Source organism: Piliocolobus tephrosceles, chromosome 5 (genome assembly GCF_002776525.5).
Source record: "Piliocolobus tephrosceles isolate RC106 chromosome 5, ASM277652v3, whole genome shotgun sequence".
NCBI lineage: Eukaryota > Metazoa > Chordata > Mammalia > Primates > Cercopithecidae > Piliocolobus > Piliocolobus tephrosceles.
In genome coordinates, this window is record NC_045438.1 from 108,154,430 (window position 1) to 108,173,017 (window position 18,588).

Genomic DNA, 18,588 nt, shown 5'->3' on the forward strand with positions numbered 1-18,588 from the left:
TGCAGAGAACACCTATTAGATACTATACAAGATGACCATGCCCAAAACACATAGTCATCAGATTCTCCAAGGTTGAAATAAATTAAAAATGTGTTAAAGACAGCTAAAGAGAAGGCGCAGGTCACCTACAAAGGGAATCCCATCAGGCTAACTGTAGACCTTTCAGCAGAAACCCTACAAGAAGAGATTGGGGGCCTATATTCACCATTCTTAAAGAAAAGAAATTCCAACCATGAATTTCATACTCAATTAAACTAAGTTTAAAAGCATAGAAGAAATAAGATCATTTTCAGACAAGCAAATGCTAAAAGACTTTGTTACCACCAGACATGCCTTGCAAGAAATCCTTAAGGAAGTGCTAAATATGGAAAGGAAAGACTACTACCAGCCACTACAAAAACACAATTAAGCACATAGACCATTGACAACATAAAGCAATGACACAATCAAGTCTACATGATAATCAACAACATGATAGGATCAAATCGCACATATCAATATTAATCTTGAATGTAAACAGGCTAAATGCCTCAATTAAAGGGCACACAGTAGCAAGTTGGATAAAGAAACAAGAACAAAATATTCAAGACACCCACCTTATATGCAATGATACTCATAAGTTTAGAGTAAAGAGAGATGGAAAAATCTACTAAGCAAACAGAAAAAGGAAAAAAAGCAGGGGTAGCTATTCTAATTTCAGACAAAACAGACTTCAAACCAATAATGATCAAAAAAGATAAATAAACATTACATAATGGTAAAGGGTTCAATTCCAAAAGAAGACCTAATCATTCTAAATATATATGCACCCATCACAGTACCCAGATTCATCAAGCAAGTTCTTAGAGACCTATGAAGAATTTCAGATAACCATACAACAATAGTGGGAGATTTAAACACCCCACTGAGAGTATTTGACAGATCACTGAGGCAGAAAACTGACAAAGATATTCAGGACCTGAACTTGACACTTGACCAAATGGACCTAACAGGTATCTCCACCCAAAAACAACAGAATATACATTCTTCTCATCTGTGCATGGTACCTACTCTAAAATAAATGACAAAATTGGCCATAAAATAATCCTCAGCAAATTTAAACAACCAAAACCGTACCAACCATACTATTGGACCACAGTGCAATAAAAATAGAAATCAATGCTAAGAAACTCATACAATCACATGGAAATTAAACAATCTGATCCTGAATGACTTTTGGGTAAACAATGAAATTAAGGCAGAAATTAATTAATTCTTTGAAAATATGAATAAAGATACAACATACAAGAATTCTTGGGGTACAGCTAAAGCAGTGATAACAGGGAAAGTTATAGTGCTAAATGCCCACATCAAAAAGTTAGACAGACCTCAAATTAGCAACCTAACACCACATCTAGAGGAACTGGAGATATAAGAGCAAACCAACCGCAAAGCTAGCAGAAGACAAGAAATAACCAAAATCAGAACTGAACTGAAGGAAATTGAGATGTAAAAAACCACACAAAAGATCAAAAAATCTATGTGTTTCTTTTTTAAAAGAATAAATAAGATTGACAGACTGCTAGGTAGGCTAATTTAAAAAAAGAAAAAGAAAGACTCAAACATAATCAGAGATAACAAAGGGGACATTACCACCAACCCCACAGAAAAACAAAAACCCTCAGAGACTACTTCAAACACCACTATGCACGCAAACTAGAAAACCTAGAAGAAATAAATAAATTCTTCGATACACATATCTCGCAAGATTGGACCACGAAAAAATTGAATCCCTGAACAGACCAATGAGTTTCAAAGTTGAATCAGTAATAGAAAGACTAAAACCAGAAAAAGCCCAGTACTAGATAGATTCACAGACAAATTATATCAGAAATATAAAGAAGAGCTGGTACTGTTCCTACTGAAACTATTACAAAAAGTTGAGGACAAGGGACTCCTCCTTAATCCATTCTATGAGGTAAGCATCATCCTGGTATCAAAACCTGGCAGACACACAGCAACAAAAACAGAAAACTTCAGATCAATATCTTTGATTAACATCAATGCAAAAATTCTCAACAAAATATGGGCAAACTGAATCTAGCAGCACATCACAAAGCTTATCCACCATAACCGAGTAGGCTCTATCCTTGGAATGCAATAAACATATGCAAATCAATAAAGGGATTTATCATATGGAACTAAAGACAAGAACCACACGATTATCTCAATAGATGCAGAAAAGGCTTTTGATAAAATTCAACATCACTGCATGTTAAAAACCCTCAATAAACTAGGCATTGAGAAAACATATTTCAAAATAGTAAGAGTCGTTGATAACAAACCCACAGCCAACATATACTGAATAGGCAATGGATGGAAGCATTCCTCTTGAGAACTAGAACAGGAAAAGGATGTTCACTCTTACCACTGCCATCCAAGATAGTACTGGAAGCCTTAGCCAGAGCAATCAGGCAAGAGAAAGAAATAAAATTCATCCAAGTAACAATAGAGAAAGTCAAACTATCTCTCTCTGCAGACAATTGATTCTATACCTAGAAAACCCCATAGTCTCTGCCCCAAAGATCTGCTCCTAGGAGTCTCTGCTTCTAGATCTGATAAACAATTTCTGCAGTTTCAGGATAAAAAAAATTCCACATAAAAAAATCAGTAGCATTTCTATACACCAAAAACATCCAAGCTGAAAGCCAAATCAATAATGCAATCCTATTCACAAGACCCACAAAAAGAGTAATACCTAAGAATACAGCTAACCAGGGAGGTAAAAGATCTCTACAAGGAGAATTACAAACACACAAACACTGATGAAAGGAATTGAAAATGAGCCAAACAAATGGAAAAATCATTCCATGCTCATGATTAAGAAGAATCAATATTGCTAATATGGCCATACTGCCCAAAGCAATTTACAGATTCAAGTATATTTCTATCAAACAACTACAAATGACATTCTTCACAGAATTAGAAAAAACTATTTTAAAATTCTTATGGAACCAATAAAGAACCAGGATAACCAGGGCAATCCAAAGCAAAAAGAGCAAAGCCAGAAGCTTTATGTTACTCAACTTCAAACTATACTACAAGCCTACAGTAACCAAAACAGCATGGTACTTGTACAAAAAACAGACACACAGACCAATGGAACAGAATAGAGAGCCCAGAAATAATGCTGTACACCTACAACTATCTGATATTCAATAAAGTTGACCAAAAAAGTGATGGGAAAGGACTGCCTATTCAATAAATGGTGCAGGGATAACTGGCTAGCCATATGCAGAAGATTGAAACTAGATCCCTTTCTTATACTATACATAAAAGTCAACTGAAGATGGATTAAAGACTTAATTGTAAAACCCAAAACTATAAAAACTCTGGAAGATAATTTAGGAAATACCATTCTAAATATAGGCCCTGGCAAAGATTTCATGACAAAGACAACAAAAGCAATAGCATCAAAAACAGAAGTTGGTAAGTAAGACCTAATTAAACCAAAGAGCTTCTGCAAAGCAAAAGAAACTATCAACAGAGTAAACAGACAACCTATAAGGTAGAAGAAAACATTTCAAACTATGCATCTGACAAAGATCTAATACACATATTCAGTAAGGAACTTAACAAGTGAAAAACAAAAAACCTCACTGAAAAGTGGGCAAAGAACTTAACAGAACTTAACAGACATTTTTCAAAAGAAGGCATACATGTGGCCAAAAGCATATAAAACAAAGTTCAGCATCACTAATTATTATAGAAATGCAAATCAAAATCACAGTGAGATACCATCTCACACTAGTCAGAATGGTTATTATTAAAAAGTCAAAAAATAACAGATACTGGCAAGGTTGTTGAGAAACAGGAACTCTTAAACACTGCTGCAGGGAATATAAGTTAGTTCAGCCATTGTGGAAAGAAGTTTGACAATTTCCCAAAGAACTTGAAACAGAATTACCATTTGACCCAGTAATCCCATTATTGGGTACATCCCCAAAGGAATATAGATTGTTCTGCCAAAAAGACATATGCACACATATGTTCATCACAGCACTATTCACAATAGGAAAGGCATGGAATCAACCTAAATGCCTATCAGCGGTAGACTGAATAAATAAAATGTGGTAAATATATACCGTGGAATACTACACAACCATAAAAAGAGGAGATCATGTCTTTTTCAACAAAATGGATGGAGTTGGAGGACATTATCCTAAGTGGACTAATACAGGAACAGAAAACTAAATACCACACTATCTCACTTACAAGTGGGAGCTAAACATTAAGTGCTTAGCTCAAAAGGAACACAAAGAAGGGAACAGCAGACACTGGAGCCTACTTGAGTGTGGAGGGTGGGAGGATAATGAGAGCCAAAAAGACTACCTAACAGTACTATGCTTACTATCTGGGCCATGAAATAATTATACACCATGACACACAATTTACCTATATAACAAACTGCAACAGGTACCCCGAACCTAAAATAAAAGTTTTAAAAAAAAGTGATTCAAACTTTGATAATACTTATTGCTCCTCATTTAAAGAGTGGAAACTGAATTCCAATATTTTCAATTAAAAATAACATTTTACAAGGAAGTATATTAAAATAGGGGAAAAGTTATAAAAGCATAACAGACAGAAATTAAACACAAAAAAAGAAATATATTCAAAATCTTGAGAATAAAAAAATCATAGACATTTAAAACTCAGTAGATAGGATAAACTCTAGTCTAAAAACAGTTGAAGAAAAAAAATGACACCTAAGAAGAAAGTCAGACAGAAAAATTAAGAGAATTTTTTTTTTAAGAGTAAAAGCAAGATTAAGAAGTTTAGAGGACTGCTTAACAGCCTTCCAAAAAATGTCTAACATAAGTTCTACGAATAGAGATTTCAGTGTTCAGTGTATTAGTTCATTCTCATGCTGCTATAAAGGACTGTCCCAGACTGGCTAATTTATAAAGGAAAGGGGTTTAATTGACTCACAGTTCCACACGACTGGGGAGGCCTCAGGAAATTTACAATTAACAGCAGAAGGGGAAGCAAACATGTCCTTCTTCATGTGATGGCAAGAAGGAAAAGTACAGAGTAAAGAGGGGGAAAAGCCCCTTATAAACCATCAGATCTCATGAGAACTGACTCACTATCACAAGAACAGCATGGAGGTAACCACCTCCACGATTCAATTACCTCCTACTGGTTTCCTCTCATGACATGGGGATTATGGAAACTACAATTCAAGATGGGATTTGGGTGGAAACACAGCCAAACCGTATCATTCAGAGAATACCAAAAAGCAACATTCAAGATGATTCAGGTAAAAATTTTCCAAAGTTTGAGGAATTTTTTTTTTAATTTTTAAGTTTTGAGGGTCCATAGTGGATGTCTGTATTTATGGGATATATGGGATGTTTTGACACAAATACATAATGTGTAAATCACATCAGTTTAAAATGGGGTATCCATCAAAACAAGCATTCATCCTTTGTGTTACAAATAATTCAATTGTGTTTTTCATTTTAAAGCATACAATTATTATTGACTATAGTCACCCTGTTGTGCTATCAAGTAGTAGATCTTATTCTAACTGTATTTTTGTACCCAGTAACAATCTTTCCAGCTCCTCAGACCCCTACTACACTTCCCAGCCTATGGTAACCATTCTACTATCTATCTTCATGACTTCAATTGCTCTAAGTTTTAGCTCCCACAAACAAGTGAGAAAGTTTGTCTTTCTATGCCTGGTTTATTTTACCTAACATAATGACTTCCAGTTCCATCCATGTTGTTGCAAATGACAGGATCTCATTCTATTTTATGGCTGAACAGTACTCCATTGTGTGTATATGTACCACATTTTCTTGATCTATTCATCTACTGTTGAACACTTAAGTTACTTCCAAATCTTGGCTATTATGTACACAGGTGTACCTGGAAGGAAGGAATGGAATCCAGGAAACAACAGAAAAACGTCAGAAAATTCTTTAATTATTGTTTTATTAATAAAAGTTGAATTTTTTCATTAAGAGATAAGATTAAAAAACATATATTCAGTGTCCAAAATTTAGAAAATACAAATAAGCAAAAGACACAATTTAAAAATCACCCTCTGGCCAGGCGCAGAGGCTCATGCCTACAATCCCAGCTCTTTGGGAGGCAAAGGCAGAAGGATCACTTAAGCCCAGGAGTTCAAGACCTGCCTGGGCAACATAGTGGGACCCTATCTCTACACACATACATACACAAAAAATCATCTTCATTCCCAGTGAAACAGGAAAGTTCCCCGATTCCCTTCATAGGATGTGTGACAGGGATATGGCTCCCCTGATTGGTCACCCTGCAGCTCAAACCCCTAGAAGTAGCATGCAGATGGGCAGGTACAGAGGCCGGGGCGAGTGCTTTGGGCTCTCGGCCCCGTGGTAGCATCTAGGGGTGGGTGTCTGTGACTCCCGAAACCCAAGTGGGCATGTGTTACAGAGTGCTCCTTTAGCTTTGCTCTCTGTGGGTGGCTTGCATGTTAATCAGCTCAATGGACCCTCTGCCTTATTGCAAGGGCAGGGGACCAGTGTGACAGCCTTCTGTATCCTGAGCTCTTGCCCAGTGTCCCAGAAGAATCAGATCATATACAGGCTCAAAGGAAGAGTGCAAGGTTTTATTGAGTGGTGGAGGTGGCTCTCAGCAAGATGGAAGGGAGCTGGAAGTGGGGATGGAGTGGGAAGATGGTCTTCCCCTGGAGTAGGGCCACCCAGGGGCTGGACTCTTCTCTGACAGCCCCCAGCCAAACTCTGCTTGGCATCCAGATATCAATACTATTCTCTCTTTCTCTGCTACATTGTTCCACCATGGTCTCGACATTCAGCTGCTTCTGTGTGTGCCTGCTAAGGTCTCAGGTTTATATGGGCACAGGAAAGGGGGCATGGTAGGCCAGAGTGGTCTTGGAAAATGCAACATTTGTGCATGAAAACAGGAGTGTCTGTTCTCATTTAGGTTCGTGGGCACAGGCCCAAGGGTGGAGCCCTTGCCAGGAACCCTGCCCTTCTCTACCCAGCATTTCCCTGCCTGCCTCCCATATCACCAGGATACAGAGATAGCCACTGTTAATATTAGTAAAAGTAACTCTGGTATTATCCTCTGCATATTTTTATTAAAATTATCTTATGTAATTCAAATTACATGTATCCCTTTTTCTATTTCACATAAATGTCTTTCTGTGTTATTATTATTCTATTGTTTAAGAGCTGGATAAATTATTTAAATTACTTGATTTAATTAATTAAGAAATGAACTCCTTTTTTTTTTTTTTTTTTTTTTTTTTTTTACCTTTTTGCAGCCCTTTCATTTGTTTTAGATAACCTGAACTTCCATTTGGGCAGGTCTTCTAAAACTCTACAAATAAATTGTCTTTTCCAAATCAGAATGTTTCCACCAATATTGCTAAGCATACCTAAAAATTATAAATCTAAAGTGCAAAAATGTTAAGGACACTGAAAAAAAGTCCATTTCATCGAGTTTTAGTTTTTAAAATAATGCAACTTGAGTATTTGATTTTGAATTCCATTATGAGCAATATTAGTAGAAGTAGATGAACACTTCAACTTGACTGTGTAATTTATTTTTACAAAAATCTCTTTAGAGATCCCTGTCTAGTCAGCAAATAATTGCTTTAACTTGGATTTTAATATTAGCACTGAATGATTTATGTACATTAAATAATGTGATTCTCACTAACCATTTATGAGCTTAGAATGATTATCTCCCTTCCGTGCATAATCACACTTCAGGGAAGAAAGGTTAAGTGGTTTGCCTAAGATCACTCAGCCAGTCAACGGATTATCTCAAAATATGATCCTTAAGTCTTTAAATCATTAGACTTAGCAATACTTGAGAGGCATAAGGGAAATGCTCTTAGGCTTTTCCTCAAATGATTTATGTGGCATAATATCTCATTTGTTTATAGGGTTTTTTGTTTCTTATGACACAATTTGGTCTATAAGCAAGCATGAGACATCATAAAAATGAACATAAGAAACAGCATGTGGAAAAAATTCTGGGAGACTTAGCATATCAATTTACAACATAGTTCATAAACCAGGGAGATAATATAAAGCATCATTTGTGGAAGGGTCAGGGGGAGAAAAGAAGGAATAACGGAAAGCAAATAGAGTGAATAGCTTACTTGGGTGGAGCTTCAGTTCCAAGTTAGATTTCAACAAGCTCTGAATGAGAAAAGCAGAGATCTTGTGCATTCCCTGAGAGCAATTCTCTGCATCTCCAGTATAAAAGCCTCCATAGGTATCAACCTGGCCATATCCACACTGATGGCAAATATGCTTCATATATTTTTACAGTATAAAATTCATACTAAGTGGGAAATTCTTAGAATTCAAGAATTTTTAACAGTGATCTCATCAGAATTAGAAATGGCCTTGGTAAACTAAAGTGGAAGCCAAAAAGGTAGTGGAATGATTTATTGAAAGGATCATATCAGATTCTTACTACCTAGTAGGCGAGGAGAAGGAACCAGCCCACAGCTGTGCCTTTAAGAGGGGTAAGAGAAAGAGGAAACTTAGGGTTTGTTTTTTGTTTTTTAATTCAATTAAGTCGACAAAGTTATTTTAAGAAAAAGTATTACTATTTAACCAATAATTGTTTAATAAAATTGACTTTTTGTTTGAAAAATAAAATGACCAACTTCTCTAGGTCTGCCAGAAACTTCTCTGGTTTTAAAACTGAAAGTCCTGCAGGGCACGGTGGCTTACACCTGTAATCCCAGCACTTTGGGAGGCCGAGGCAGGTGGATCACGAGGTCGGGAGATCGAGACCATCCTAGCTCACACAGTGAAACCCCGTCTCTACTAAAAATACAAAAACAGGCCGGGCGCGGTGGCTCAAGCCTGTAATCCCAGCACTTTGGGAGGCCGAGACGGGCGGATCACGAGGTCAGGAGATCGAGACCATCCTGGCTAACACGGTGAAACCCCGTCTCTACTAAAAATACAAAAACTAGCCGGGCGAGGTGGCGGGCGCCTGTAGTCCCAGCTACTCGGGAGGCTGAGGCAGGAGAATGGCGTAAACCCAGGAGGCGGAGCTTGCAGTGAGCTGAGATCCGGTCACTGCACTCCAATCCGGGCGACAGAGCGAGACTCCGCCTCAAAAAAAAAAAAAAAAATACAAAAACAATTAGCCAGGCGTGATGGTAGACGCCTGTAGTCCCAGTCACTCCGGAGGCTGAGGCAGGACAATGGCGTGAACCCGGGAGGCGGAGCGTGCAGTGAGCCGAGATTGCACCACTGCACTCCAGCCTGGGCGACAGAGCTAGACTCTGTCTCAAAAAAAAAATGAAAAAGAAAGAAAAAACTGAAAATCCCATGTCCTGGGAAATGCCTCAGGCCCAGGCAAACAAGAAAGTCTGGTCAAAATAAAAAGCAAAAAATAAGTGTGATCATTGTCCAAAATTTAAAAAATACAAATAAGCAAGAACGAGAAATGCAATTATCCACACTCTCAGTATGCAGAAACAGCCACTATTAATATCAGTGAACATATTTGTATTATCTCTATGAAATAAACTTTATAACAATGCAAGTTTCTATTGTTACAACAGGTGCCGGGGTAATATTGTTTGAATTTTCTTTACAACTCTAAATAAACTGTTTAAAAAGTATGCCAAGTACCTTAGTATATGTACCTTTTCATATGATTGCATCATTCTATAAATTGTGATACATTTTCAGTTATGTATTGACCATTTCTGCTATTCATTCTACAAACTCCCTTAACCTTATACTTTTCTTTATCTCTGAGATACAGTACCAGCCAGTACATTAGCAGCATGCTTTCTGAGTTCTGATAACTGTATCACAGTGTAATCTCACTACACAGGGGTATGCAGCCTTTCATTTCTTATTCCATTTCAATTTCCCTGTAGGCCAGGGAGGGGAAATATTTTCCTAGGGAGTTTAGCATCATTTAACATTGATGTTACTTGTCCAACCATCTCCTACATGAATGAGACCATATGTCAACCCCAGTTAGCACTTAAAATTTATCAGTATCTACTTATACACATGAAGCTCTTTTTATTCTGTGGAAGGTTTGACTTTCTGAAAGCATTCCATGTCCAGTTTTAAAGTCAGTAGGAGAGAAGGAAAATAAAACGCAGTGTTAGAAAAGAAATACATCTTTTATCTACTTGAAAATGTCTACACTTGGCTGGGGCCATATTTCAGGATTGTTGTGATCCAGAAAGTACCTCTCTCAATGAAGAAGCACTTACTATCCATGCGTGAAGTTACCCCTTTCTTGCCAATAACACATATCATAACGGCCTCTTCTGTTTTAGGTTTAGCTACACAACGCCTATTGGCAGCCCTGGAGTCGTTTGTATGATTGAAATGACTGCAGATGGAAAACCTCCAGTACAGAAGAAAGACACAGAGATTTCCCATGCCTCTCAGGTAGGTATGCAAATATCCAATTCCAAACACTAATTGTGCCCTCAGTATTTCAGATAAGTATTTTTTACGTTACTAAGTAATAATCATATTTCTTAATTGAACAAATTCCTTGTAAAAACTCTCAACAAAGCACCAGAAAATTCAACTCATTCTTTAGGGATGATTAAATATATTTAATGTTGCCTGTCACCATAAAAGTTTTATCAGATTTAACAATAAACCTATTTTCCTTTCATACTTTGGATTTAATATATTGTGTTTGATTTTTAAAAAAAAAAAAAAAGCTCCAGAGTGGAGAAAGATTAACAAAATATGCCAATTTTTTAAAACTTGTGTTTTTATAACATATGATAGTACTTACACTATTTAAAAAGGCTGTTCCCAGTCTTACAGATTTGCATTGGCCAGAAAATTTCTCTTAGAAACATTGAATGAGTCTAAATTAAAAGAAGAGAGAATGTCTGTCCCTCCAGAGACCAGGCAGTTTGCTGAATTCTTTCAGTTTTAATGATGTGGTTGGTTACATTCTTCTTAGTGTAACTTTATTGCAATACATTTATGGTAAAAATTCCTAGTTCGTTTGATCATCATGGAGGATTAATCTGTATAATTAGAGCTCTAATTTTGGTAGACATTAAAGCTGCCACTATGCACTGCCTTAATGATTGGAAATTTCATTTTATTTTCATTTTTTCTATATAGTCTCTTGAATATTTATAAGCATCCAAAAGAAACACATAATCACATCTAACATTTGTATAAGCACATTATATTTTCCAAACTATGGCCTTAAATATTATCTCATTTAATATCTGCAAGAACGCTGAAAAGGTAGAATGATTCTCTCTTTTCTACAGCTGAGGGACACCGAGTATATTTTCTAACCAGAATTGTACAGTGATAAGAAAGGAGACTCTGCCTCAGGCTCTGTTTCCCAGCGCTTTTGTGTTCCTTTATAATGCACTGTACTGCTCTTCATTTGCTACTGCAGCTGACTCAAAATTGTTCAAGTAGGATGTTAGGGTAGGAATAAAACTGTTTTTAGGTTTTAAAAAGTCATTCTAGATCCCGAGAGGGCCGCACATTTAGATGTAAGACATGGAATATTCAAGCAGTGGAAAATATATGAGTCACTCGTAGTGAAAAATGGAAAGCATTCAGTATGACTATATCTTTATTCACTCCTTATAGTTGCCCATTTTTTATATTGAAAGATCTGTATTTTCTTATGAATAGCATAAAATATGCTACTAACTTCTACATTAATGAATCACATATTTAACAAACAGAATCCAGTAAATACTCAATAAATATCTTTTTGTTAATACAAAAAAAAAAAAAAAAAAAAAAACCTAGCCGGGCGAGGTGGCCGGCGCCTGTAGTCCCAGTTACTCAGGAGGCTGAGGCAGGGGAATGGCTTAAACCCAGGAGGCGGAGTTTGCAGTGAGCCGAGATCCGGCCACTGCACTCCAGCCTGGGCAACAGAGCGAGACTCTGTCTCAAATAAATAAATTAAATAAATAAATATATATATATATATATACATATATATATATATACACATACACACACATATATATATATATATATATTTATATCCTTTTGTTGTTGAAAATGTTAAATAGGACATATTTATAGCCTCTTTGACAAATCAGTTACCTTGCCCTTTAGGCTGACCAAATGTGAAATACCGATCAGAATGCTGCAAGTAATGCTCATGCACACGCAGAGACTAACACAGGGGAGTAGAATTTACCATATCAATGGAAAATAATCCGGATAATTTTAGGGTGGTAAAGAGAGAATGCATGTAGGCACTCTAAAGCCTCAATGGTTGTTCCCTGCTGCCACTACAGGAGCTGTCACATGCTTTTATAACTCTCTGTCTCCTTAAGTTCAGCCCAACTCAAGTGCTCCTAAGCCTGGGTGAATCACTGCTGCCTTCTAACTTGTGTTAACCCCAAAGCTCAATTTGGTCACTCTTATGGAGGCTGTATGTGGTGAGATTCTCTCAGATAGACTTCAGTTCTAGAGTTATGGTATATTACAGCCTCTAAGGGCCAACGTCTATGGCACAGGCCCTTTCTCTCCAAGTTCTGGCAGGATCTTGTCTGAGAAAGAACACCGAAAGGTGGCTTCCAACTGTGAATTATACCTTTTCTACTGCCTTTTCCTCTATTATTACAGTGGGAGAATGATGGAGGTTTGTGGAATAAAGATACAAGAACTGAAAATTTTGCAAGCTGAAGCTATTTAATTTTAAGAGTCATGGACTTTGGCACAAAATATCAAAATAGGTTCCAGCACTGCCTCTACTCATTATAATTTAGTAGCGATTGTTAAGTATATTCGAAGAATCGTTATGTACAAGATAGTATTTTTCAGTACATAAACCCAAAACAAAGCCAGATTGACACCAAAGGGTCTGAAATCTGAAATGTGATACTCTAGGTTGGATAAGAAAAAACACCTATAATAATTTGGAGGGTTTTTTGGTAATTTTGAAAGTAAAAAGTAAAAATGTATTCTTAATTCTGATAATAATAGCTAAAATATATAATACTATGTTCCAGACACTGTTCGAAGCACTGTTCATATTTTAAATTATTTAATTATTTAAATTATATAAAAATATGAAGTAAATACTATTATTATCTCCAAATACAGAGAAGGAAAATAAAGCACAAAGAGGATGAGTTTCCTGCCCAAGATCACACAGCTATTTGGGGATTCAAACCCAGACATTCTCACTAGATAGTCCATGCTTTTAACCAAAACTATGTGGTCTCACAACATTTTATATGATGTTTCCTTTTCTTATTTCTAATCTGATTTATTGTTTTGTTTTGTTTTTTTTTTTTACTTTAAGTTCTGGGATACATGTGCTGAATGTGATGCATGATGTTTTCCTTTATTCTATTGCAACTATTACTAAGCAACAAAACTTTATGTGTACAGTACATTACTGTTAATTACAAACGCATTATTACAGAACAGATCTCTAGAACTTTTTCATCTTATCTGAAACTTTATACTCATTGAAGAGCAACTTTTCATTTCTCTCTCCCCGCAACCTCTGACTACTTTCTGCTTCTATGAGTTTACTTTCTATACCTTATTTAAGGGAATTTGTACTCTGTGGCTGGCTTATTTCATTTATCATAAAGTCCTCAAGGTTTATCTGTGTTGTACCATATGACAAGATTTCCTTCTTTTATAAAATTGAATATTCCATAATATGTACATATATATATCATTTTCCTTTATTACAGTTTTAATTTACAGATAATAATAGTATATATTTATCAGGTACAATGTAGTGTTTTGATACATGTATACATTGTGGAATGATCAAATTAGGCAAATTAGCATATCCATTACCTCAAATATTTATCATTTCTTTGTGGTAAGAAATTGAAAATCCTCTCATTTAGTTGTTTTTAAATATGTTACTATTAACTATAGTCATCATGCTATGCAATAGATCACCAGAATTTATTCCTCTTATCAAATTGAAAGTTTGTATCCTTTGACCAATGTTTTTCTTTTTTCTGTCTATCCTCATTCCTGACCAGCCTCTGGCAGTCACCATGGTACTTTCTATTTCTATGAATTCAACATTTTTAGATTCTACATATAAGTGAGCTCATACTATACCATATTTTCTTTATTCATTCATCAATTAAAGGACATTTATGTTGTTTCTATCTATTGAATGATGTGAATAATGCAAATAATGCTACAATAAATATTCAAGTGCAAATAATCTCTTCAATATCCTATTTCCAATTCTTTTGGATAAATACCGAGAAGTGGTATTGCTAGATCAGATGGTAGTTCTGTTTTTAATTTTTTGAGAAACTCCTGTACCATTTTCTATAGTGCCTGTATCATCTTACATCCCGACCAACAGTACTCATAAATTTCCATTTCTCCACATCCTCACCAAGACTTGTTATTTTCTGGTTTGGGTAATAGCCGTCCTAACAAGTATAATGTGATATCTCATTGTGGTTTTGATTTGCATTTCCCTGACGATTGGAGATGGTGAGCATCTTTTCATATACCTGTTGGACATTTGTATGTCTTATTTGGAAAAATGTCTATTCAAGTCTTTTGCCTATTTTTCAATCAGGTTGTATTGGGGTTTTGTTTGACTGTTTTGTGTGTTTGTTCATTACTACTGAGTTATAGAAATTCCTTGTATGTTTTGGATATTAACTCCTTATCAAACATATGGTTTGCAAATATTTTCTCCCACTCTGTAGTTTTCCTTTCCACTCTGTTTTCTTTGCTGCACAGAGGCTTTTTAGTTTGACATAGTCCCACTTGTCTATTTTTGCTTTTGTTGTGTATGCTTTTGGTGTCATATCCAAGAAATCATTGTCAAAACTAATGAAGCATTTTCCCCATATTTTCCTCTAGGGGTTTTATGGTTTGGGTGTTAAGTTTAAGTCTTTAATCAACTTTGAGTAGATTTTTGTGTATAGTATAAGACAAAGATCCAATTTTATTTTTTCAGTTTTCAAAATCCTTGCTTTTTAAATTATACCATTACCTTCTTATACACTAAAGGGATTTCAGAAGAAACAAAGGAAAATATATTATTGATTGTCTTACTGATTCATTGAAAACATTATCGTAGAGCTGAACAAATTGATTCCTGATGATGGGTAGGGGTTACCTTCTTGAAAATAGTTTCCTGCTGTGTGGAAAATATTGTGGAAAGTGGTCTAGAGTCTTCCTTAGAATGTGAACTTGTCTTCATTCTTTTGTTATTATAGTCAATATAATGGTCAGTAGAATGTTTGCAATCTAAGATGTTGCTAAAGCTCTTTTGTCAGGAACTGCCTTGGTGAAAACTAAAGGAATTCAAGGTTCAGGGTCTCTCAGTTACTAGTGGAAGAGAATTGACTTGTGACTAACAGGGAATTCTTGGGACATTCTTAAAATAATGAGAATCCTTGAGAACATGTACTATTACCTACTCCCATTAGAGTAATTGTTGCATACGCAGATTTAACATATTTATCTGTCCCTACTTAAGGTTTGCCACGAGACTGATGTATCAGAATTTTAATGCCATATAATTATATATTGTAAGTTAAAGCAGTGTAGCATACTGGTTGGGAATAGAATATTTTACATTTTGTGATATCTTCAGTGACTGTACCTAAGCTAAGTTCTGAATTTTCTACTACCTCAAGACATCTTTCAGATATATGCCAAATGCTTGCTCATTATAAAATGACACTCTTTTGCATGTGAATACCCAGTTTTCCAAAGACCATTTGTTGAAGATTATTTTCCACATGCACTTTTCAAAGAGCATTTGACCATGTGTGCATGCAATTTTTCATAGCCTATTTAATGTTTCATTGGTTTATACATGCCTTTATGCCAGCACCATAACACTTTTGATTACTATAGCTTTGTACTATACTGTGAATTCAGGAAGTGGGAACCTCTTCCATTTTGTATTCTTTCTCACGATTGTTTTGGCTATTTGGCATCCTTTGGTGCCATATGAATTCCAGCATTGTTTTTTCAATTTTTGTAAAAATATCTTTGGAATTTTGGTAGGGATTGTATTGAATCTGTAGACTACTTTGGATTGTATGGACATTTTATTGATGTTCCATGAATGTAAAATGTCTTTCTTATTTATTTTTGCCTTTTTGCTCTTTCAAGAATGTTTTGTAGTTTTAAGTTACATGTGTTTTGCCCTCTTAAGTTTATTCTTATGCTATTTTATGCTTTTTCATGTATTATAGATAAAATTGTGTTCTTAATTTATTTATGATAGTTAATAGTCCATAGAAGTGTAATTAATTTTTTCCTGATTTTTGTATCCTGAAATTTTGCTAAATTTGTTAGCTCTAACAGTTTTGTGTGTGGGCATATATGTCAGAGACATCATTAAGGTTTTCTATTATCATTAAGGTTCATATTATCATGTCATCTGTGAACAAAGATAATTTTACTTCTTTATTTCTTATTTGGATGCATTTTCTTCCTTTTTTTTTTTCTTTTGCCTAATTGCTCCAGCCAGGACTTCTAGGACTATGCTCCATAAAAGCAGTGAGTGAGCATCCTTATCTTGTTCTTCAACTTGAAGGAAAAGCTTTAGGTGTTCACCATTGAGTATGATGTGTATTCTGTTGAGTTAATTTCCTCCTAATCCTAATTTGCTGAGTATTTTTTCATGAGAGAGTTCAAATTTTGTAAAATGACATTTTGCATTTATTGAGATGATCCTGTGATTGTTATCTTCCAGTTTGTTACTGTAACATATTATTACATTCTCCTTCCTGCCTTACAAGACGGCAGGAAGGAGAATGAACGCAAGAGGAACTACCAAACACTTATAAAACCATCAGATCCCAAGAGAACTGCCGCTTTCACAAGAACAGCATGGGAAAACTATCCCCACGATTAAATTACCTTGATCTGGTCTTTCCCTTGACATGTGGGGATTATGGGGATTTAGGGGATTACAATTTAAGATGAGATTTTGGGTGGGGACACAAAGCCTAACAATATGAGCACGGAATATATTTTTCCATACTTTCACTTTCTGATTGTATGTATCCTTAAATCTAAAGTGAATCTCTTGCAGGACAAGTTTTCTTGAACCTCCTTTCCTTTCTTGCTTTCTTCCTTTTTGACTTTTTAGTGACGTAACTTGATTTTATTTTTTGTTTTTCGTATCTTCTATGGGTATTTTTTATGGTTACCATGAAGCTTACGCAAAACATTTTACAGCTATAGCAGTATATTTTAACCTAATAAAACTTCAATAACATACTAAAACTCTATTCCTTTATTGCTCCTACACGCACACACACTTTATGTTATTAATCATAAAAATAACTTCATTTTATATTGTGTACATGTTAACATATTTTATAATTATAGTTATTTTATACTTTTGCCCTTAATTTCTAAATTCCTAAAGTTAGCATGCAATATACCCATGTAACAAACCTGCACATGTACCCCTTGTATCTAAAATAAGTTGAAATCTTTAAAAAGAAAATATTCCAGAATAAAAACCATAAAAATAACAACATAACAATAAAAAATAATGCAAACTAAAAATAAATACATTCCAAAATTTATTTACACACCATGATTACAGTATTATAGTATTCTATATTTGTATACATATTTACCTTTATTAGCAAGCTTTATACTTTCGTAAGTTTTTGTGTTGTTGTCTAGTATCCTTCCATCTCAACTTGAAAAACTTCCTTTAGCATTTCTTGTAAGGAAGATCTAATTATTAAATTCCTCAGTTTTTGTTTATGGGGAAAGTCTTTACGTCTTCTTCATTCTTGAAGGACAGTTTTGGCAGATACAGTATTCTTGGTTTGCAGGTTCCTTTAAAAAATGCTTAGCACTTTAAATATATCACCCCTTTCCCTCCTGATGTGCAAGGTTTCTGTAGAAAAAAATCTACTGATAGTCTTGTGGGAGCTCCCATTTACATGAAAAGTCGCCTTTTTTGTGCGTCTTTTAAAATTCTCTGTTTTGGGCTATAATATGTCTCAGAGTGGACTTTTTTATATTCATTTCTGTTGGAATACTTCAACTTCTTGATTCTGGGTGTCCATTTTCTTCCCCATATTTATGAAGTTTTCATTCATTATTTCTATGAATAAGCTTTTCTTCTTTCTTTCTCTCTTCTCCTTTTGTGACATCCAAGTGATCTGTCTTTGAATTTTATGATTCTTTCTTCTGCTTGACCAAGACTGCTGTTGAACTTCTGTAATGAATTTTTAAATTCAGGCATTACAGTTTTCAGCTCCAAAATTTTTGGTTGGTTCTCTTTCATATTTTCTCTCATTTTTGATATTTTCATTTTGTTCAGCATCACTTTTCTGTCTTCATTGAACATTTTCAAAACGGTTACTTTGAATTTTTTGTCAGGTAATTCACATAGATCTCTTTTTAAAGGGTTGTCTCCTGGAGATTTATTTTGTTCCTTTGATTATGCTATGTTTTCCTCTGTCTTCCTTTGCTTTCTAACTTTGTGGTGGAATACACACATTTGATAAAACAGCCACTCCTTCCAGTCTTTTTGGACTGGCGTTTTGCACAGGGAAAGACCTTTAACCATCAGTCTGCGGTCCTCTCAAATGTT

At 35.2% G+C, this 18,588-nt stretch overlaps 1 protein-coding gene across 1 annotated transcript in view; it reads left to right on the plus strand.

Moving 5' to 3' along the window:
* EYS (eyes shut homolog) overlaps positions 1–18,588 on the plus strand; it is a 1,801,461-nt gene that overhangs the window by 1,483,789 nt on the left and 299,084 nt on the right. The window contains exon 29 of the mRNA XM_026455461.1: positions 10,334–10,442. Coding sequence (XP_026311246.1) covers positions 10,334–10,442 — 109 coding nt within the window. The remainder of the gene's footprint in view (positions 1–10,333; positions 10,443–18,588) is intronic.